This window comes from Lampetra planeri, chromosome 75 (genome assembly GCF_965212315.1).
Source record: "Lampetra planeri chromosome 75, kcLamPlan1.2.h2, whole genome shotgun sequence".
Lineage (NCBI taxonomy): Eukaryota > Metazoa > Chordata > Hyperoartia > Petromyzontiformes > Petromyzontidae > Lampetra > Lampetra planeri.
This window is the reverse complement of record NC_136180.1, coordinates 182445-205157: the sequence shown is the minus strand read 5'-3', so window position 1 is coordinate 205157 and position 22713 is coordinate 182445. Positions and strand designations below refer to the sequence as shown.

Here is a 22713-nt window from a genome sequence, read left to right as displayed (position 1 = left end):
CAATAGAGACTGGTAGACACACTTAGAGATGCATAGTGAATACAGAGATACACAGAGACAGAGACACGTAGATACACATAGCGATTATTATAGACCCATATAGTCCCATGGAGACCCATAAAACCCCACAGAGATACATAGAGATACACATAGAGATGCATAGAGACCCATAGAGGCCCATAGAGATACACGGAGATACACATAGAGATGCATAATGACCCATGGAGATCCGTAGAGACCAACAGATACACATGGAGCACCACAGACTCATCTAAGACTATTTTTTATTTTACCAAGTGAGGCTGTTTGCGTGGTGTAATGAGCTCCATCTGATAATAATTCTGCACCCGCTGATCGGGCGCATTGCGGTGTCTATGAACGGTGGTCGCGTTCTCTCGCGAGCTTCCGCTTTGCGGTGTCCCCCAAGGGTCTATTCTGGGCGCTGTTCTCATCACCGCGTGGAGATTCTTCCTCTTGGCAAAGTAATTTCAAGCTTTGGTGTAAACCTTCGTTTCTGTGCCGATGATACACAGGGCGCCACAGTGGCTAGAGTGATGTTAACTATCTCGCCTGGTGTGCAGGGAGTTGTGAGTTCGATCTGGATACTGACGAGTGTATATTTGGTTTGCATGTCTCTCTCTCTCATCATCATCACGGTGGCTAGAGAGATGTTAACTACTTCTGGTATACAGGAGATCGTGGGATCTCTCTCCCCCTGGTCCAGTGGATTTCCCGGAGTTGTATCAGGATAGGGATCAAGAGAATAACGAGCTGCTGTGTGAGCTAAAAAAGATATATCCTCAGCACTACCGAGAGATACACAGAGATACATAGAGACACATAGAGACACGTATACATACAGAGATACATAGAGATGCATATAGATAAACAGTGAGATACACAGACATACAGAGAAACAATAGAGATACATGAAGATTCAAAGAGAGACGTAGTGATACACATGGAGATATATAGAGATACACATAGATTCATGTAGATATACACAGACACGTATAAATATATAAATACAGAGATACATAGATATACATAAAGAGATACATAAAGATACATAGATATACACAGATATATACACAGAGATACACACAGATACACATAGAGATACATCATAGAGATACACATAAATACACATAGAGACACATACACGTAGAGACACATTGATAATAGAGATACATCGAGATATATAGAGATTTACATAGAGATGCACATAGAGATATATAGATTTACACAGATACACAGAGATAGAGACACATAGAGATACACAGAGATACGTAGACATGAGACGATGATGACGGTGATGATGTGGAGACTCGGGCTGGGATAGTGGGTGCAGCTGCTTAACAGCAAATGTCGCTGTGGAGGCTCGTGGCAGAGAGAGCGAAGAGAATGGGAAGGAAGCTACGTAGCACTGCGGGGAAAATTTCCCCTCGGCACCACCGAGGAGGGTGATGACAATGATGACGTCTCGTACGAAGAAGTGGGAAAGGCAAAATAACATCTGAAGAGAGAACAAAAGTCCAGGAGTGGACGGCTTGAGACAGACCGAGAAACAGCGAAACAGAGAGGGAAATAGAGAGAGAGGCAGAGAGTGACAGAGAGAGAGAGACAGAGAGAGACAGAAGGAGAGACGGAGAGAAAGACAGACAGACAGGAAGAATGGTTTCCAAAAGCATTTGGTATGAGACAGGATTCACTAACATCTGGCAGAAGCAAGCAAATCTTAAGCTACAAGACACAACACTGAACATATTAAAGAACAACATGCGTGTTCAGTAGCAGCTCTGTATGCCTGCAAGACTTGGACATTATAACAAGGACTGACACAGATAAGATGTTGACACTCGAAATGTATTGCAGCTGCTGCTGCTGTGACTACTCCAGGACTCCCCGCACTGCGAGCTCAGTCGAGGCTCTCACCGCGCTGTCCGCTCGCTGCTGTGCCGAGTGAGCGGACAGCCGCTATTGGTACCAGAGCAGCGCGCCTGGTCGGGGTCCACTCTGTGCCCACCATCCCTCACGACTCCTGGGTGCTGAGAGATCCATCGGCTGAGGTACAGGATGTCTGAACAGGCGCAGTTGGCCGGAGAATAATCATCTTATACATTGTGTAGATTTATATATAGCATCACCACAACGATCACGATTATGTGACAGGTGCAGAAAGTTAGAACACCTCCAACTCAGGAGGCGTTTGCAGGAGGTCATGCGTTCTATCCCGACCCTGACGCCTTCTGTATATTTGGAGTTTGAGTGTCTCTCTGCCCATGGTCACGTGGTTTTTTCACCGGGTCCTCCAGTTTTCCTTCCACCATTATAATCAAAGTCACACGTTTAAAGCATTTGGATACTGCTATGAATATCCAGGTGAAGATGATATCAGCCACTTCGTTCAGTTGTGACAGCTATATAGCCTTACCTGATTTAGTTTTCGTCTATGGTTCTATCCGAGTCTCTGGATCTCTTTGGTCTCTATGGTTTTCTATGACATATGGGTCTTTATTGGTCTCTTGGGCTTGAAATGGATTTGTATGAGTATTGGTTGCTATGGGTCTCTGTTGGTTTCTGTGGGTCTCTGTTGATGTCTATGCTTCTGTATCTGGATCTCTTTGTGCCTCTTTGAGTCTCTATGAGTTGTGAGTGTCTATCGGTTTCTATGGGGTTAGTTTAGGTAACATTAACAAAAACAACAGTGGTGATACAATGCTGCAGGTAAACGCGTTGCAGAGGTTTTTTGAGATGATGTCGTGGCACAGAGCTGCTCCTCTGATGCCAAAGAAACTGCCGCGCCGGGAGATACAATTATAATGGGGCGGTGCCGACCTGTGGCTGTGCGAGTTCAGTGGTGGTGGTGGTGCAGAAACCCTGGACAGCACCACGGAGAGCAGATGCCTGCAGCTTGCTACACACGATGCGTAGTGACGCGTTGTGACGCGTTGTGACGTGTAGTGACACGTGCTGACGCGTGATGACGCGTGGTGACGCGTGATGACACGTGGTGACGCGCTGTGACGCGTAGTGACACGTGGTGATGCACGTGGCTCACTACACACGACTTGCAGTGACGCGTAGTGAACGCAGGTCACGTGAGTCCGCGTGAGTCCACGTGAGCGCCACCACTCCAGTTGAAGAGCATCCCGCATGGAGTGTTCGACCGTCTCAGCTCCCTCACCCACTCCTATTTAGGTGGCAACCCATGGGAGTGCGAGAGCAGGGGACGAGCGTGGCACTGTGGTGTGGGAGCTATGCACCAGGTTGTGTGTGTATAGTACGCGTGCTGTGTGTAGCTACGTCGGTGTTGTGTTCATGGCACGTGGTGAGTGCGTGTGTATGTTGTCTTTGTGTATCTGTGCTGGGCTTTATAGGCGCTTCTACTCGCTAACAGTACTTGCCCCAACAGTCTGTTAAGGCTATAAGGGGGGTCTTTGTCTTTCTCTTTGCACCTCTGTGTGTGTGTCTGTATCTGTGTGTGTGTATGTGTGTGTATCTGTGTGTCTCTGTGTTTCTGTCTGTGTATATATGTGTGTGAATCAGTGCCATCATTTATAGGCGCTTCTACTCGCTAAAAGCACTTGCCCCAAAAGTATGTTAAAGCTACACGGGGGTTATTCGTCTTTGGATCTGTGTGTGTGTCTATGTGTGTGTGTACTGTGTGTGTATCTGTGTGTGTATCTGTATGTGTGTACTGTGTGTGTATTCTGTTTATGTATCTATGTGTGTACTGTGTGTGTATCTGTGTGTGTGTGTGTGTATGTGTGTGTTGTGTGTGTATGTGTGTACTGTGTGTGTATCTATGTGTGTAGTGTGTGTGTGTATGTGTATTGTGTGTGTGTGTACTGTGTGTGTACTGTGTGTGTGTATCTGTGTGTGTATCTGTGTGTGTCTGTGTGTGTGTATGTGTGTATGTGTGTGTATGTGTGTGTGTTGTGTGTGTGTATGTGTGTACTGTGTGTGTTGTGTGTGTATGTGTGTGTGTGTATCTGTGTGTGTATGTGTGTTGTGTGTGTGTATGTGTGTGTGTATGTGTGTTGTGTGTGTGTATGTGTGTGTATGTGTGTGTATTGTGTGTGTGTGTGTTGTGTGTGTGTGTACTGTGTGTGTTGTGTGTGTATATGTGTGTACTGTGTGTGTTGTGTGTGTATGTGTGTATCTGTGTGTGTGTCTGTGTGTGTATGTGTGTGTTGTGTGTGTGTGTTGTGTGTGGGCAGCGGTAGTTTAGCGGTTCGCGTGCTGCGCTATGATCCTGGCCACCTGGGTTCGAATCCCGCTCACGGCCAACACCTGTGACATTATGTGAACTTCTCCACGGCCTCCCCTAGGTCGACTCAGCCTCAAATAAGTACATGGTGCAGTGGATAAACATCGCCACTGGGGAAACAAAGGCGGTCCGGCGTGGTGCTGGCCCCCTACCACCTCGTGCGCCGTTCTGGCCTACATAGGTGCTCGCAAACAGCACTTGCCCCAACAGTCTGTTACAGGCTATGCGGGGAATCTGTGTCTTTGTCTTATTTGCGTGTGTTCTCTGTAACATCCCAAACGTTTACTGGCGTTGTGTTGCATTGAGATTATGTAAAGACGTTGTTTTAAACCTTTAACTGCAACTTGCTCCACTCTGGTTCTTAATCGTAAAAAAATGTATAATGTGAATAAACACAGAGGTTTTAATGAAACAAAGTAAGTTGAACTTACATGGCCCCGTGCTTAATTTGTTTTTCGATTATTTCCCTTCTAAAAATAATCTGCCCATGTCTCGCACCCCCAGGGTGTGCGTGCTGCCTGTGCCGGTTACCAACAGCGTGGCCGTTATTGGTACCAGAGCACTTGACGCTGTCTGGGTTTACGGTCCCATCCCAATGCTCCCGCACGATACCTGAGTGCTGAGCGACCCAGCCACTCAAGTAGAGGATGTCCGTGCATTGGCAGTCCCAGTGGTGTGGAGCGGAATGATCTATAACTCTGCACATAAAGCACTCAGCCTGAATAGAACAACAGAAACCTGCAGCTTCAGCTCCTACAATAGAAAAAGCCCCACCTCTTGTCTCCTAGACCTGCATCTTCATCCTGCTATTGGTACTCACTGCCCCTGCCACCCAGCTATGAGCAGACCTACCCCTACCACTATCACTACCCGTATCACTACCCCTATCACTACCCCAATCACTACCCATATCACTATCATTACCCCTACCACTATCACTACCTCTATAACTATCACTACCCCTATCACTATCCCAACGTCTACCACTACCCCTATGACTACCCCTATCACTACCCTTACCTTCTCAGTACCCTTATCACTATTACTTTTCCGATCACTACCCCTATCTCTACGCCTACCTTCTCTCTACCCTTATCATTGTCATTTTTCCTATCACTACCCCATTCACTATTACTGCCCCTATCACTATCACTACCCCTATCACTACCCCAACCCCAATAACTACCTCTAGCACTAGCCAAACCCCTATCACTACCCTCACCACTATGACTATCACGACTGCTATCACTATTATTACCAATATTACTATCACTATCCCAACCCCAATCACCACCCCTAACTCAACCTCTATTACTACCCCAACACCTATCACTACCCCAACCCGTATCACTACCCCTTTCACGAATCATATCACTACCCTAAACATTGTCACTAAGCGATTACTACCACAACGACTACCCCAATCCCTATTGCAACCCCAACCTCTACGCAACGCAAAAGTGAAACGTCTCACAGCGCGGATCACTTCTAGCCTGGGGGACCCCCCAATGGCAGTGTCGCTGTGCAGTGCAAGGTGACTCGTAACCGGCCTGCAACCTGTAACCAGGCTGATGATGATGCAGCTGATGACGATGATGATACAGCTCATCCAGATAATGATGATGCAGCTCATGATGATGATGCTGTAGCTGAGTATTATGATGCAGCTGATGATGGTGCTGCAGCTAATGAAGACGATGCAGCTGATGGTGATGATAATGTTAAATGAGTCCACGTCTTTAGTCCGAGTTGCTTCTGTTTGAGCACCACCACTACAGAGCGAGATGCCACGTGGCCCTGACGTCACAGTAGACCAAGACACAGACGCCATGAGAAGCCACGTGGCCCTGACGTCACAGTAGACCAAGACCCAGACACCATGAGAAGCCACGTGGCCCTGACGTCACAGTAGACCAAGACCCAGACGCCATGAGAAGTCACGTGGCCCTGACGTCACAGTAGACCAAGACCCAGACACCATGAGAAGTCGCGTGGCCCTGACGTCACAGTAGACCAAGACCCAGACGCCATGAGAAGCCACGTGGCCCTGACGTCACAGTAGACCAAGACCCAGACACCATGAGAAGTCACGTGGCTCTGATGTCACAGTAGACCAAGACCCAGACACCATGAGAAGCCACGTGGCTCTCAAGTCACAACAACAACAACATTGCGATCCCTGCCGACATCAGATGCTAGAAACTTGTCATCACCATCACCACCACAACTGCTGTGGTCCAGAGCGCCATCAGTGTTTTCGAAATCACCAAAATGAAGCTCTAAAAACAATGTAACAACAGTAATCATAGGAACTGTGATTCAAATTGAACAATAAACGATATACATAACATGTACGACCTAACTTGCAGCCATAGCTGAAGCATGATACTCCCAGTGTATGATGTGTGAGTGAGTCAGTGGTAGTGTGAGTGAGTTTATGATGTATATGGTACGGGTGGGAATGAGATTGGGGGGACAGGTGAGAGGAAGTCATAAAAATATCTTAAGATAGGTCGCGGTGTGAATGTACTACGGAGTGCGTGATATAGAGGCGGTGTCTATGAACGGTGGTCGCGTTCTCTCGCGAGCTTCCGCTTTGCGGTGTCCCCCACGGGTCTATTCTGGGCGCTGTTCTCTTCACCGCGTGGAGATTCTTCCTCTTGGCAAAGTAATTTCAAGCGTCGGTGTAAAACTCCGTTTCTGTGCCGATGGTACACAGGGCGCCACAGTGGCTAGAGAGACGTTAACTACCTCGCCTGGTGTGCAGGGAGTTGTAAGTTTGATCTGGATACTGACGAGTGTATATTTGGTTTGCATGTCTCTCATCATCATCACGGTGGCTCGTGAGATGTTAACTACTTATCCTGGTATAGAGGAGGTCGTGGGATCTCTCTCCCCGTGGTCGCGTGGATTTCTCTCCGGGTCCTCCGGTTATTTCCCTCCACATTTAGAATCAACGTTGCCGCGAGTTTAGAGTATCAGGCTGCAGTAAAACAGTGAGACAATGCAGGGACAGCAAGATGGACAAAGAAGAGACACCCACAGAGATGGGGCTACCGAGTGTCACAGCGAGTTGTATCGGGATAGGGATCAAGAGAATAACGAGCTGCTGGGTGAGCTAGACGAGATATCTCCTCAGTACCACCGGGAGATACATAGAGACACGTAGAGACACGTATACATACAGAGATACATAGAGATACATATAGATAAACGGTGAGATACACAGACATACAGAGATACAATAGAGATACATATAAATACACATAGAGATACACATACATACACAGATATACATAGAGATACAAAGAGATTCAAAGAGAGGCGTATAGATACACATGGAGAAACATAGAGATACATAGAGATACACATAGATTAATGTAGATATACATAGACACTTAGAAATATATAAATACACACGTCCTTAGATACATAGAGATACATAGATATACACAGATATATACAAATAGAAATACATATACACGTAGAGACACGTAGATATGTATAAAGATACATAGAGATATATTGAGATCCACATAAAGATATATAGAGTTACACAGAGATAGAGACAGAGAGATCCACAGAGATCCACAGAGATACACAGACATACACAGAGATACATAGAGATTCAAATAGAGACGTACAGATACACATGGATATACATACAGAGATAAATAGAGATACACATAGATTCATGTAGATATACACAGGCACGTAGAAGTATATAAATACAGAGATACATAGATATACACAGATATATACAGAGAGATGCACACAGATACACAGAGATACATATACACGTAGAGACACATTGATCATAGAGATACATAGAGATATATAGAGATTCACATAGAGATACACAGAGATATATAAATTTACATAGATACACAGAGATAGAGACACATAGAGATACACAGAGATATACATAGAGATGAGATGATGATGACGGTGATGATGTGGAGATTCTAGATTTGAAGCTTTCGTGACTGCAAGGATTCATACTCCTAGGTTTTTTTCGGTAAAGTCACGTGGGTAGAAAATGAATTAAATCACGACGTTTGCTGCCTTTACAGCCTCTTGTCACGGCAGCCCTTTCGCCAACTTCAGCAATTGTTTCTTGCTGTGGTTGTACCACCTGCCGCTTGTGTTGCGCCCGAAACATCGTGATTTATTATTTTATTTCTATTATTATTTCTACCATTTAATTATTTATTATTATTATTTACCTACGTGACTTTACTGAAAAAAACCTAGAAGTATGATGTGGAGACTCGGGCTGGGATAGTGGGCGCAGCTGCTTAACAGCAAATGCCGCTGTGGAGGCTCGTGGCAGAGAGAGCGAAGAGAATGGGAAGGAAGCTGCGTAGCACTGCAGGGAAGATTTCCCCTCGACACCACCGAGGGGGGTGATGACAATGATGACGTCTCGCACGAAGAAGTGGGAAAGGCAAAATAACATCTGAAGAGAGAACAAAAGTCCAGGAGTGGACGGCATAAGACAGACAGAGAGACAGCGAAACAGAGAGGGAAATAGAGAGAGAGGCAGAGAGAGACAGAGAGAGAGACAGAGAGAGACAGAAGGAGAGACGGAGAGAAAGACAGACAGACAGGGAGAATGGTTTCCAAAAGCATTTGGTATGAGACAGGATTCACTAACATCTGGCAGAAGCAAGCATATCTTAAGCTACAAGACACAACACTGAACATATTAAAGAACAACATGCGTGTTCAGTAGCAGCTCTGTATGCCTGCAAGACTTGGACATTATAACAAGGACTGACACAGATAAGATGTTGACACTCGAAATGTATTGCAGCTGCTGCTGCTGCTGTGACTACTCCAGGACTCCCCGCACTGCGAGCTCAGTCGAGGCTCTCATCGCACTGTCCGCTCGCTGCTGTGCCGAGTAAGCGGACAGCCGCTATTGGTACCAGAGCAGCGCGCTGAGTCGGGGTCCACTCTGTGCCCACCATCCCTCACGACTCCTGGGTGCTGAGAGATCCATCGGCTGAGGTACAGGATGTCTGAACAGGCGCAGTTGGCCGGAGAATAATCATCTTATACATTGTGTAGATTTATATTAGCATCACCACAACGATCACGATTGTGTGACAGGTGCAGAAAGTTTGAACGCCTCCAACTCAGGAGGCGTTTGCAGGAGGTCATGCGTTCGATCCCGACCCTGACGCCTTCTGTATATTTGGAGTTTGAGTGTCTCTCTGCCTATGGTCACGTGTTTTTTTTACCGGGTCCTCCAGTTTTCCCTCCACCATTATAATCAAAGTCACACGTTTAAAGCATTTGGATACTGCTATGAATATCCAGGTGAAGATGATATCAGCCACTTCGTTCAGTTGTGACAGCTATATAGCCTTACCTGATGTAGTTTTCGTCTATGGTTCTATCCGAGTCTCTGAGTCTCTTTGGTCTCTATGGTTCTCTATGACATATGGGTCTCTATTGGTCTCTTGGGCTTTAAATGGATTTGTATGAGTATGGATTGCTATGGGTCTCTGTTGGTTTCTGTGGGTCTCTGTTGATGTCTATGGTTCTGTATCTGGATCTCTTTGTACCTCTTTGGGTCTCTATGAGTTGTAAGTGTCTATCGGTCTCTGTGGGTGTAGTTTAGATAGCGTCAACAACAACAACAATGGTGGTTGTGCAATGCTGCAGGTGAACGCGTTGCAGAGGTGTTTTTTGAGATGATGTGGCACAGAGCTGCTCCTCTGATACCAAAGAAACTGCCGCGCCGGGAGATACAATTATAATGGGGCGGTGCCGACCTGTGGCTGTGCCAGTTCAGTGGTGGTGGTATAGGTGGTGCGGAAACCCTGGACAGCACTACGGAGAGCATGGACACGGAGCGCAGATGCACGTAGCTCACTACACACGATGCGTAGTGATGCGTAGTGAACGCAGGTCACGTGAGTCCGTGTGAGTCCACGTGAACGTCACCACTCCACTATGAGACCTCCTTTACCAGTGCCAAAATATAGTGATAGGCGTACAACTCAAAGACAGCGCACTATCAGAGTATTGAGTGCTCGGGGTAAGCATTTACACTATGAGAACTCCTTTACCAGTGGCATCTGGTCCTACACCAATGGAGACTCGGCTCTAAGAAAAGCTGTCTCGGTTGTGGACCAATCAACTTCAAGGACAGTGCATATCATTATCATCATCAGAGTTGTTTCTTTTTGTTAGCATTTTGACTGCTTGTGTTGTGGTTATTGCAAACATGATGCCTTGTATACAGGTGTCAGTTTTTGTACCAGTTGAAAGGGTAAAAACCTGTCACCACTCCAGTTGAAGAGCATCCCGCATGGAGCGTTCGACCGTCTCAGCTCCCTCACCCTCGCCTATTTCTTTGGCAACCCATGGGAGGGCGAGGGCAGGGGACGAGCGTGGCACTGTGGTGTGGGAGCTATGCACGAGGCTGTGTGTGTAGTACGCGTGCTGTGTGTAGCTACGTTGGTGTTGTGTGCATGGCACGTGGTGTGTGCGTGTGTATGTTGCGTGTCTTAATGTATCTGTGTGTGTATCTTTGGCGGCCTATATAGGTGCTTCTACTCGTTAACAGTTCTTGCCACAACAGTCTGTTAACGCTGTACGGGGGTTCTTTGTCTTCGTGTCTGTGTGTGTGTCTGTATCTGTGTGTGTGTATATCTGTGTAGTCACGATTATCTGAACCGGTCCTGGGCCTCCTCTAGGTTGACTCTGCCTCAAATAAGTACCTGATGCGGTGTGTAAACATCGCCACTGGGGAAACAAATGCGGTCGGGCGTGGTCCTCATGTGCCTTTCTGGCCTTCAAAGGTGCTCGCTAACAGCACTTGCCCCAACAGTCTTGCACGAAATACAGAGATCTGTGTCTTTGTTTAATTTTTGTGTGTTCTCTGTAACATCCTAAGCGTTTACCGGTGTTGTGTTGCATTGAGATTATCTAGGAGTGGTTCTTATCATTTCACTGCAGCCTGCACCCTTTTGGTTGTCAATCTTAAAAAATGTATAATGTGAATAAACACGGAGGGTTTAATAAAACAAAGTAAGTTGTACTTACATTGCCCCGTGCTTAATATATTTTTCGATTATTTCCCTTCTAAAATAAATCTTCCCATGTCTCGCACCCCCAGGGTGTGCGTGCTGCACCCCAGATTAAGAAGAGCCACTGGGCTTAGAGTGTGGAGCTGCCTGTGCCGGTTACCAACAGCGTGGCCGTTATTGGTACCAGAGCACTTTGCGTTGTCTGGGTTCACCACATACGACGACCCATCCCACTCATTTCGCACGATGCCCGAGTGCTGAGCGACCCAGCCACTCAAGTAGAGGATGTCCGTGCACTGACAGTCCCAGGGGTGTGGAGCAGAATGATCTATAACTCTGCACATAAAGCACTCAGCCTGACTAGAACAACAACAACAACCTGCAGCTTCAGCTCCTCCATTAGAACAACACCCACCTCTTGTCTCCTAGAACTGCATCTTCATCCTCCTACTGGTACTCTCTGCCCCTGCCACCCAGCTATGAGCAGACCAACCACTCCCACTATCACTACCCGTATCACTACCCCGATGACTACCCCTATCACTACCCCAATCACTACCCCTATCACTATCATTACCACTATCACTACCTCTATAGCTATCACTACTCCTATCACTACCCCGATGACTACCCCTATCACTACCCCAACGCCTACCACTACCCATATCTATACGCCTACCTTCTCTCTACCCTTATCATTGTAATTTTTCCTATCACTACCCCTATCACTAACCCAATCCCAATAACTACCTCTAGCACTAGCCAAACCCTATCACTACCCTCACCACTATGACTATCACGACCGCTTTCACTATTATTACCAATATTACTATCACTATCCCAACCCCAATCACCACCCCTAACTCAACCTCTGTTACTACCCCAACACCTATCACTACCCCAACCCGTATCACTACCCCTTTCACGAATCCTATCACTACCCTAAACATTGTCACTAAGAGATCACTACCACAACGACTACCCCAACCCCTATTGCAACCCCAACCTCTACGCAACGCAAAAGTTAAACGTCTCACAGCGCAGTTCGCTTCTAGCCTGGGGGACCGCCCAATGTCAGTGTCGCTGTGCAGTGCAAGGTGACTCGGAACCGGCCTGCAACCTGTAACCAGGCTGATGATGATGATGCAGCTGATGATGTTACTGCAGAAGATGAAGACGATGCAGCTGATAGTGATGATGATGTTGATGATGGTAAAGAAGTCCACGTCTCTAGTCCGAGTTGGTTGTGTTTGAGCACCACCACTACAGAGCGAGAAGCCACGTGGCCCTGACGTCACAGTAGACCAAGACTAAGACACCGTGAGATGCCACGTGGCCCTGACGTCACAGTAGACCAAGACCCAGACACCACGAGAAGTCACGTGGCCCTGACATCATAGTAGACCAAGACCCAGACACCACGAGAAGTCACGTGGCCCTGACGTCACAGTAGACCAAGACCCAGACGCCATGAGAATCCACGTGGCCACAACAATCAACAACACACAAGTCACAACAACAACATCGCAATTACTGCTGACATCAGATGCTAGAATCTTGTCATCATCACCACCACCATCACTTCTGTCGCCCACAGCGCTATCGCTGATGATTGCCATCAGTGAATTGCCGGTTCATTGACACCATGAACAGTCCGTTCACTAAGGCACTGAACCCATCACCGGGTAACCAACGCTACCATTGCGTGGATAAAAAAAGATGAGTTATTACACTACACTACGAATGCAATTGGTGATTACTATCAAGGAGATTGGTCGTTGACAAAATCAATCGATAGATTGACCGACGAGCGGTCTTGTGATTAACAGCCGTCCGTTAACGATCATTAGACAACGGGATGTGATGCTTCATGTGGTCAGTGCCAAAGGTCCCGTGTTGGTGTCGTTATCAGCATTACGACCACGATCACGATTCTGTGACGGGTGCAGAAAGTTAGAACGCCTCCGACTCAGGGGCCACATTCGAACCTAACGGGGGGCTGTACGGTGCCTAGGAGATGTTAACTACCTCGCGTGGTATTCAGGAGGTCGTGGGTTCGATCCCGGATCCTTGACGATGTCTGTCTGCTGGATATTTGAAGTCCGCATCTATCTCATCACCATCATCACCGTGGTTAGGAGATGTTAACTCCTTCACCTGGTATGTAGGAGGTCGTTGATTCGATCTCTCACCCTGACGATGCCTGCCCGCTGTATATTTGAAGTTGCATCCTTCTCATCACCATCATTACGGAGGCTAGGAGATGTTAACTCCTTCATCTGGTATGTAGGTCGTTGATTCGATTTCTCACCCTGACGATGCCTGCCTGCTGTATATTTGAAGTCTGCGTCCTCATCACCATCATTACGGAGGCTAGGAGATGTTACCTACATCATGTGCAGGAATCCGTGGGTTCGATCCCAGAGCTTGGCTATGCCTGCCAGCTGCATATGTGGACCATAATATAGTTTTTTTGGGTTAGATCACGTAAATATATTAATCTGTCGTTAAACCTGCCTCCACCTTACACAGCCTACCAGTAATAGTTGTCACTTAAACATGTGTGTATATATTCTTGGTTCTTTCGGTAAAGTCACGTAGAAGGGAAATAATAAAATAATATAAAACTATAAAAATTCTCACGACGTTTCGACTGCAACACAAGCAATCATCATCAGGTGTGAAATCCGCAAATTTCTTGCTGTGGATTTGTTTCATATTCATATTATTTTATTGTTTCCCTTCTACGTGACTTTACCGAAAGAAACAAGAAGATGAATCCCTGCAGTCACGAAAGCTTTAAATCGAAATTTAGCGCAGTGAGGGGGGAAGCCACCAGGGGGCGCAGGTGCGAGCCCGTGGCCACTGAGCCCTGCGCTGTCAGCCCCAGTGAGGTGGAGTGGCTGAAGCAGAACTACCCCCGTAGCCCCCAGGGCTGCACGTGACCACGAGGAGCCCCTTGCAGTCAGCGGCAGCCTTCGAGTCGGCTGTGAACCAGCGTGGTTCTTACTCATAGTGTAGTGTGTAGTGATTAGTGTAGTGTATAGTGTAGTGTGTAGTGTAGTTTATAGTCGTGTATAGTAGTGCATAGTAGTGTAGTTTATAGTGTAGTTTAGTGTATCAGTGTATACTAGTGCATAGTAATGTATAGTGTAGTGTATAGCAGTGTAGTGTATAGTGTAGTGTATAGTGTAGTGTATAGTATAGTTTATAAAGTAGTGTATAGTGTAGTGTATAGTAGTGTAGTGTGTAGTGTATAGTGTAGTCTAGTGTATAGTGTAGTGTATAGTGTAGTGTATAGTGTAGTGATTAGTGTAGTGTATAGTGTAGTTTATAGTGTAGTGTATAGTGTAGTGTATAGTGTAGTGATTAATGTAATGTATAGTGAAGTGTATAATATAGTGTATAGTGTAGTGATTAGTATAGTGTATAATATAGTGTATAGTGTAGTGTATAAAGTAGTGTATAGTGTAGTGTATTGTATATAGTGCAGGTTATAGTAGTGTACAGTGTAGTGTATTGTGTAGTGTATAGTGTGGTTTATAAAGTAGTGTATAGTGTAGTTTATGAAGTAGTGTATAGTGTAGTGTATAGTGTAGTTTATAGTCGTGTATAGGGCATAGTAGTGTAGGTTTCGTGTAGTTTAGTGTATCCTAGTGTAAGTTCCTGTATAGAAGTGTATACTAGTGCATAGTAGTGTATAGTGTAGTGTATGTAGGATGTGAAACCGTGCGATGCGGTAACGTATTTATTTGATAGTTGAGCAGCTGCTGCGACTGGAAGAATGCTGAGCGAAGTTGGTGTGATGATAGTTTTAGCTTCTTGCTGACCAGAGGCATTGTGGTGCATTCATGGCAATCACTCTCGAGACCCATAGACTGAAACCGACACCCATAGACTCACACAGGAAACCACAGAATCACCACACAGAGACACATAGACTCATCAGCACACAGAGATCCATATACTCATCACCACACAGAGAGCCATAGACTCGTCACCACACAGAGACCCATATACTCATCACCATACAGAGAGCCATAGACTCGTCACAACACAAGAGAGCCATAGACTCGTCACAACACAGAGCGTCATCGATTCATCACCACACAGAGAGCTATAGAGTTATCACACAGAGACCCATAGACTCATCAACACACAAAGGAGACTCAGACAGAGATGCATAGACTCACACATGTACCCATAGACTCACACAGAGACCCAACGACTCACGCACAAACATAGACCACCACACAGAGACCCAACGACTCACGCACAAACATAGACCACCACACAGAGACCCATAGATTCATCACCACCACAGAGAGACCCATAGACTCATCACCACACAGAGACCCACAGACTCATCACCACACAGATATCCACAGACTCATCACCACCACACAGAGACCCACAGACTCATCACCACACAGAGACCCACAGACTCATCACCACCACAGAGAGACCCATAGACTCATCACCACACAGAGACCCATAGACTCACCACTACACAGAGACCCATAGACTCATCACCACCACACAGAGTCCCACAGACTCACCACCACACAGAGACCCACAGACTCACCACCACCACAGAGAGACCCATAGACTCATCACCACACAGAGACCCATAGACTCACCACTACACAGAGACCCATAGACTCATCACCACCACACAGAGTCCCACAGACTCACCACCACACAGAGTCCCACAGACTCACCACCACACAGAGACCCACAGACTCATCACCACCACACAGAGGAGACTTGAGGACTTCAGGGGCGTTTAATCTTCGACTGCGCGACGCCTCTTCTCCGAGCCCCCTCCACGATCGCCACGGCCACCAACAAAGACAGCGCAGACAACAGCAGCAGAGACCATCCTGCTCCTCCTACCCCTCCCCCTCCTCCCCATCCTTCTTCTCCTGCCCCTCCTCCCCCTCCTACTCCTCCTTCTGCTGCTTCTCCTTCTGCTGCTCCTCCTCCAATTCCTCCTACTCCTTCTCCTCCTCCTCCTGCCCCTCCCCCTCCTCCTGCCCCTCCCCCTACTCCTCCTCCCCCTCCCCCTACTCCTCCTCCCCCTACTCCTCCTGCTCCTCCCCCTACTCCTCGCCCTCCCCCTCCTGCCCCACCCCCTCCTCCTCCTGCTCCTCCTGCCCCTCCTCCTGCTCCTCCCCCTACTCCTCCCCCTCCTCCTCCTGCTCCTCCCCCTACTCCTCCCCCTCCCCCTCCTGCCCCTCCCCCTACTCCTCCTCCCCCACCTCCTGCCCCTCCCCCTACTCCTCCTCCCCCATCTCCTGCCCCACCTCCTCCTCCTCCTGCTCCTGCTGCCGCTGCCGTCGCTGCTCGCGGCCTGAGGTGCTCGGCTCCGCCCACCGCGGTCACGTGCTCGAGCCAGCGGCTGAGGGTGGCGCCGGGGGACATCGGCAGGGAGCGGTGAAGCGCGCTGGCGGCACGGGCAGCTACGCGGAGCCTGCGGAGGGGGGGGGGGGGGTAGTGAGTGGGTGGGTGGGTGAGTGAGTGAGTGAGTGGGTGAGTGAGTGAGTGGGTGAGTGAGTGGGTGGGTGAGTGGGTGGGTGGTTCAGTGAGTGGGTGAGTGGGTGGGTGGGTGAGTGGGTGGGTGATTGGGTGGGTGATTCAGTTGGTGGGTGGGTGAGTAGGTGGGTGGGTTGGTGGGTGGGTGAGTGAGTGGGTGGGTGATTGGGTGGGTGATTCAGTTGGTGGGTGGGTGAGTGGGTGGGTGGGTGGGTTGGTGGGTGGGTGAGTGGGTTGGTGGATGAGTGGGTTGGTGGATGAGTGGGTAGGTGGGTGAGTGGGTGGGTGGGTGAGTGGGTGGGTGAGTGGGTGGGTGGGTGTAGTGGTGGGTGGGTGGGTGAGTGGGTGGGTGGGTGAGTGGGTGGGTGGGTGGATGGGTGTGGTGGTGGGTGGGTGGGTGGGTGAGTGTGTGGGTGGGTGGGTGAGTGTGTGGGTGGGTGGGTGAGTGTGTGGGTGGGTGGGTGGGTGTGGTGGTGGGTGGGTGGGTGAGTGATTGGGTGAGGTGGTGGGTGGGTGAGTGGGTGGGTGAGTGGGTGGGTGAGTAGGTGGGTGAGGTGGTGGGTGAGTGGGTGGGTGGGTGGGTTGGTGGGTGAGTGGGTTGGTGGGTGAGTGGGTGGGTGAGTGGGTTAGTAGGTGGGTGAGTGGGTGGGTGGGTGGTTCAGTGGGTGGGTGAGTGGGTGGGTGGTTCAGTGGATGGGTGAGTGGGTGGGTGGTTCAGTGAGTGGGTGGGTGAGTGGATGAGTGGGTGGGTGAATGAGTGGGTGGGTGGGTGAGTGGGTGGGTGGGTGAGTGGGTGGGTGGGTGGGTGGATGAGTGGGTGGGTGGGTGGGTGGGTGGGTGAGTGGGTGGGTGGGTGAGTGGGTGGGTGGGTGAGTGGATGGGTGTGGTGGTGAGTGGGTGGGTGAGTTTGTGTGGTGGTGAGTGGGTGGGTGAGTGGGTGGGTGGGTGGTTCAGTGGGTGGTTCAGTGGGTGGTTCAGTGGGTGAGTGAGTGGGTGGGTGAGTGGGTGGGTGGGTGGTTCAGTGGGTGAGTGGGTAGGTGAGTGGGTGGGTGTGGTGGTGAGTGGGTGGGTGAGTGGGTGGGTGAGTGGGTGGGTGAGTTTGTGTGGTGGTTAGTGTGTGTGGTGGTGAGTGTGTGTGGTGGTGAGTGGGTTGGTGTGTGGGTGAGTGTGTGGGTGAGTGAGTGGGTGGGTGAGTGGGTGGGTGAGTGGGTGGGTGAGTTTGTGTGGTGGTGAGTGGGTGGGTGAGTGAGTGGGTGTGGTGGTGAGTGGGTGAATCAGTGAGTGGGTGGGTGGGTGAGTGTATGTGGTGGTGAGTGGATGTGGTGGTGAGTGGATGTGGTGGTGAGTGGATGTGGTGGTGAGTGGGTTGGTGGGTGGGTGAGTGGGTTGGTGGGTGGGTAAGTGGGTGGGTAGAGGGGTGAATGAGAAGATAGATGGGTGGTTGAGTGAATTAGTGGATGAGTGGGTGCATGAGTGAATGGTGGTGGTGTGGGAGGGGAGGTGACAACAGTACAGTCGTTTAACACATTGCTTTCGCGACCACGGGAAGAGAGAGAGAGATGCAGACTCCAAATATACAGCAGCAGGTGTCAGGGTGCGGGATTGAACGCATGTCCTCCTGTATACCAGGCGAGGTAGTTAACGTCTCCCATCCACTGCGGTGATGATGATGATGAGAGAGGGAGAGAGACACAAACTCTAAATATAAAGCAGGCCTAAGGTCCTGGGTTGAACCCACGACCTCCTGCGTACCAGGCGAGGTAGTTAATATCTCACAGGGTCCGGGATCGAACCCACGCCCTCCTGTATACCAGGCGAGGTAGGTAACATCTCACAGGGTCCGGGATCGAACCCACGGCCTCCTGTATACCAGGCGAGGTAGTTAACATCTCCTAGCCACCGTGATTATGATGATGCGAGAGATGCAGATTCCAAATATACAGCAGGCGTCAGGGTCAGGATCTAACCCACGAACTTCCTGTATACCAGGCAAGGTAGTTAACATCTACCCAATCACTGTGACGTTAAGATCTGGGATCGAACCCACGACCTCCTGCGCAACAGACGAGGTAGTCAACATCTCACAGGGTACGGGATCGAATCCACGCCCTCCTGTATACCAGGCGAGGTAATTGACATCTACCCAATCACCGTGACGTTAAGGTCTGGGATCGAACCCACGACCTCCTGTGCACCAGGTGAGGTAGTCAACATCTCGCTGGGTCCCGGATCGAACCCACGACCTCCTGCGTACCAGGCGAGGTAGATAACATCTACCCAATCACCGTGACGTTAAGGTTTGGGATCAAACCCACGACCTCCTGCGTACCAGGCGAGGTAATTGACATCTACCCAATCACCGTGGCGTTAAGGTCTGGGATCGAACCCACAAACCTCCTGTATGCCAGGCGAGGTAATTGACATCTACCCAATCACCGTGACGTTAAGGTCTGGGATCGAGCCCACGACCTCCTGCGCACCAGGAGAGGTAATCAACATCTCACATGCTCCGGGATTGAACCCATGGCCTCCTGTATACCAGGCGAGGCAATCAACATCTCCTAGGCCACCCTCTACCTGGGCTCTTGCAGGGCGCCGTGCAGGGCGGAGTGCAGGGCGTCTCTGTCCAGGGAGGCCACCCGCAGGCAGACGGCGAATCCGCGACTCTGTGCCAGGCGGCAGTTGCGGTGCTGATCGCCGAACAGCGGGATCATGACGGCAGGGACACCGTGGTAGATGGCCTCGTACACACTGTTCATGCCTCCGTGAGAGACCAGCAGACGGGCTCCACTGTGGCCTGCATGCGCGGGGAGTGGGTGGGTGGGTGGGTGAGTGGGTGGGTGAGTGGGTGGGTGGGTTATTGGGTGGGTTATTGGGTGGTTGAGTGGGTGGGTGGGTTATTGGGTGGGTGAGTGGGTGGGTGAGTGGGTGGGTGGGTTATTGGGTGGTTGAGTGGATGGGTGGGTTATTGGGTGGGTGGGTGAGTGGGTGGGTTATTGAGTGGGTGAATGGGTGGGTGAGTGGATGAGTGGCTGGGTGAGTGGGTGGGTGAGTGGGTGGGTGGGTGGTTGAGTGGATGGTTGAGTGGGTGGGTGAGTGGGTGGGTGAGTGGGTGGGTGAGTGGGTGTGTGGATCAGTTGACTTTTTACCCACTCAGCAAACCCGCTCACTCATTAATTCACTTCACCATTCACTCATTCAGGAATAAATTAGTGAATCCCTCACCAATGAGCTCCTTGTGAAGCAAGCCAGTGATTGAGTCGAATTATTCCTGAGTGAATGATTGGGTGGCTGACCAAGTGAACTAAGGAACGAATAAACGAAGGAATCACTGAATGAGTGAACGAACGACTCGCCCGCGGAGATTGTTGTGAGGCAAGCAGTGAATAGCAGACTACTGGTTGTCTCATTGGGTGAACGAATTACGAATGAGTAAATAAATGAAGGAATGAATAATGGAATGAATGCACGAACAAAGAACGAAACAATCGCCCACGAGGTATTTGTGAGGCAGCCAGTGAATATAACTCGAGCGATGACCGAGTGACTGAACGAATTAGGGAACGAATGAATGAGTGAACGATTCAACGAGAAAACGAATGAATGAAAGAGTGAATGAACGACTCGCCCACGAGTCCCTTGTGGGGCAACGAGTGAATGAGTCGACCGATTCCCAGGGAACCGAGTGACCTATCGAATAAATGATTAAGTGAATGAGTGAAGGAATGAACGCATGAACTAATGAAGAAGTCAACGAACCAACGACTCACCCACGAGGTCCTTGTGAGGCAGCCAGTGAATAAGTCGACCGATTCCCGAGTAACCGAGCGACGGATTGAATAACCGACCGAGTGAATGATTGAGTGAATGAGTGAGTGAATGAGTGAGTGAATGAGTGAGTGTTGAGTTAGTGAATGAGTGAGTGAATGAGTGAACGAACCAACGACTCGCTCACGAGATCGATGTGAGGCAGCCAGTGAATGAGTCGACTGATTGCCGAGTAACCGAGTGACGGATTGAAAAACCGACCGAGTGAATGAGTGAGTGAATGAGTGAGTGAATGAGTGAGTGAATGAGTGAGTGAATGAGTGAGTGAACGAACCAACGACTCACCCACGAGGTCCTTGCGAGACAGCCAGTGAATGAGTCGACCGATTCACAGGTTTCGAGCGACGGATTGAATAACCGACCGAGTGAATGAGTGAGTGAATGAGTGAATGAGTGAATGAGTGAGTGAATGAGTGAATGAGTGAGTGAATGAGTGAGTGAATGAGTGAACGAACCAACGACTCACCCACGAAGTCCTTACGAGGCAGCCAGTGAATGAGTCGACTGATTCCCGAGTAACCGAGTGACGGATTGAAAAACCGACCGAGTGAATGAGTGAGTGAATGAGTGAGTGAATGAGTGAGTGAATGAGTGAGTGAATGAGTGAGTGAACGAACCAACGACTCACCCACGAGGTCCTTGCGAGACAGCCAGTGAATGAGTCGACCGATTCACAGGTTTCGAGCGACGGATTGAATAACCGACCGAGTGAATGAGTGAGTGAATGAGTGAATGAGTGAATGAGTGAGTGAATGAGTGAGTGAATGAGTGAGTGAACGAACCAACGACTCACCCACGAAGTCCTTACGAGGCAGCCAGTGAATGAGTCGACTGATTCCCGAGTAACCGAGTGACGGATTGAATAACCGACCGAGTGAATGAATGAGTGAATGAGTGAGTGAATGAGTGAGTGAATGAGTGAGTGAATGAGTGAATGAACCAACGACTCGCTCACGAGATCGATGTGAGGCAGCCAGTGAATGAGTCGACTGATTCCCAAGTAACCGAGTGACGGATTGAATAACCGACCGAGTGAATGAATAAGTGTTGAATTAGTGAATGAGCGAGTGAATGAGTGAGTGAATGAGTGAGTGAATGAGTGAACGACCTAACGACTCACCCACGAGGTCCTTGTGAGACAGCCAGTGAATGAGTCGACCGATTCACAAGTTACGAGCGACGGATTGAAAAACCGACCGAGTGATTTGAGTGAGTGAATGAGTGAGTGAATGAGTGAGTGAATGAGTGAGTGAATGAGTGAGTGAATGAGTGAGTGAATGAGTGAGTGAATGAGTGAGTGAATGAGTGAGTGAGTGAATGAGTGAACGAATTAACGACTCACCCACGAGGTCCTTGCGAGGCAGCCAGTGAATGAGTCGACCGATTCACAGGTTCCGAGCGACGGATTGAAAAACCGACCGAGTGAATGAGTGAGTGAATGAGTGAGTGTTGAGTGAGTGAATGAGTGAGTGAATGAGTGAGTGAATGAGTGAGTAAATGAGTGAACGAACCAACGACTCACCCACGAGATCGATGTGAGGCAGCCAGTGAATGAGTCGACTGATTCCCAAGTAACCGAGTGACGGATTAAATAACCGACCGAGTGAATGAGTGAGTGAATGAGTGAGTGAATGAGTGAGTGAATGAGTGAACGAACCAACGACTCACCCACGAGGTCCTTGTGAGACAGCCAGTGAATGAGTCGACCGATTCCCGAGTAACCGAGCGACGGATTGAATAACCGACCGAGTGAATGAGTGAGTGAATGAGTGAATGAGTGAGTGAATGAGTGAACGAACCAACGACTCACCCACAAGGTCCTTGTGATACAGCCTGTGAATAAGTCGACTGATTCACAGGTTCCGAGTGACGGATTGAATAACCGACCGAGTGAATGAATGAGTGTTGAGTTAGTGAATGAGTGAATGAATGAGTGAACGAACGAACGAACGAAGAGACTCGCCCATGAGGTCGTTGTGAGGCAGCCAATCAGCGACGTGCACGTTGCGTCCCCTGGGCCAGGCGAGGTCGGCG

The 22713-nt window shown here is 49.1% G+C and overlaps 1 protein-coding gene across 1 annotated transcript in view; it reads right to left on the bottom strand.

Annotated features, from left to right (window-relative positions):
- Positions 1-22713, bottom strand: part of LOC144737916 (UDP-glucuronosyltransferase 3A1-like) — a gene marked incomplete at its 5' end in the record, with an annotated part of 157828 nt that overhangs the window by 117078 nt on the left and 18037 nt on the right. Inside the window, 2 exons of the mRNA XM_078620796.1 lie at positions 16623-16789; positions 19429-19648. Of these exons, the coding sequence (XP_078476922.1) occupies positions 16623-16789; positions 19429-19648 (387 nt within the window). The remainder of the gene's footprint in view (positions 1-16622; positions 16790-19428; positions 19649-22713) is intronic.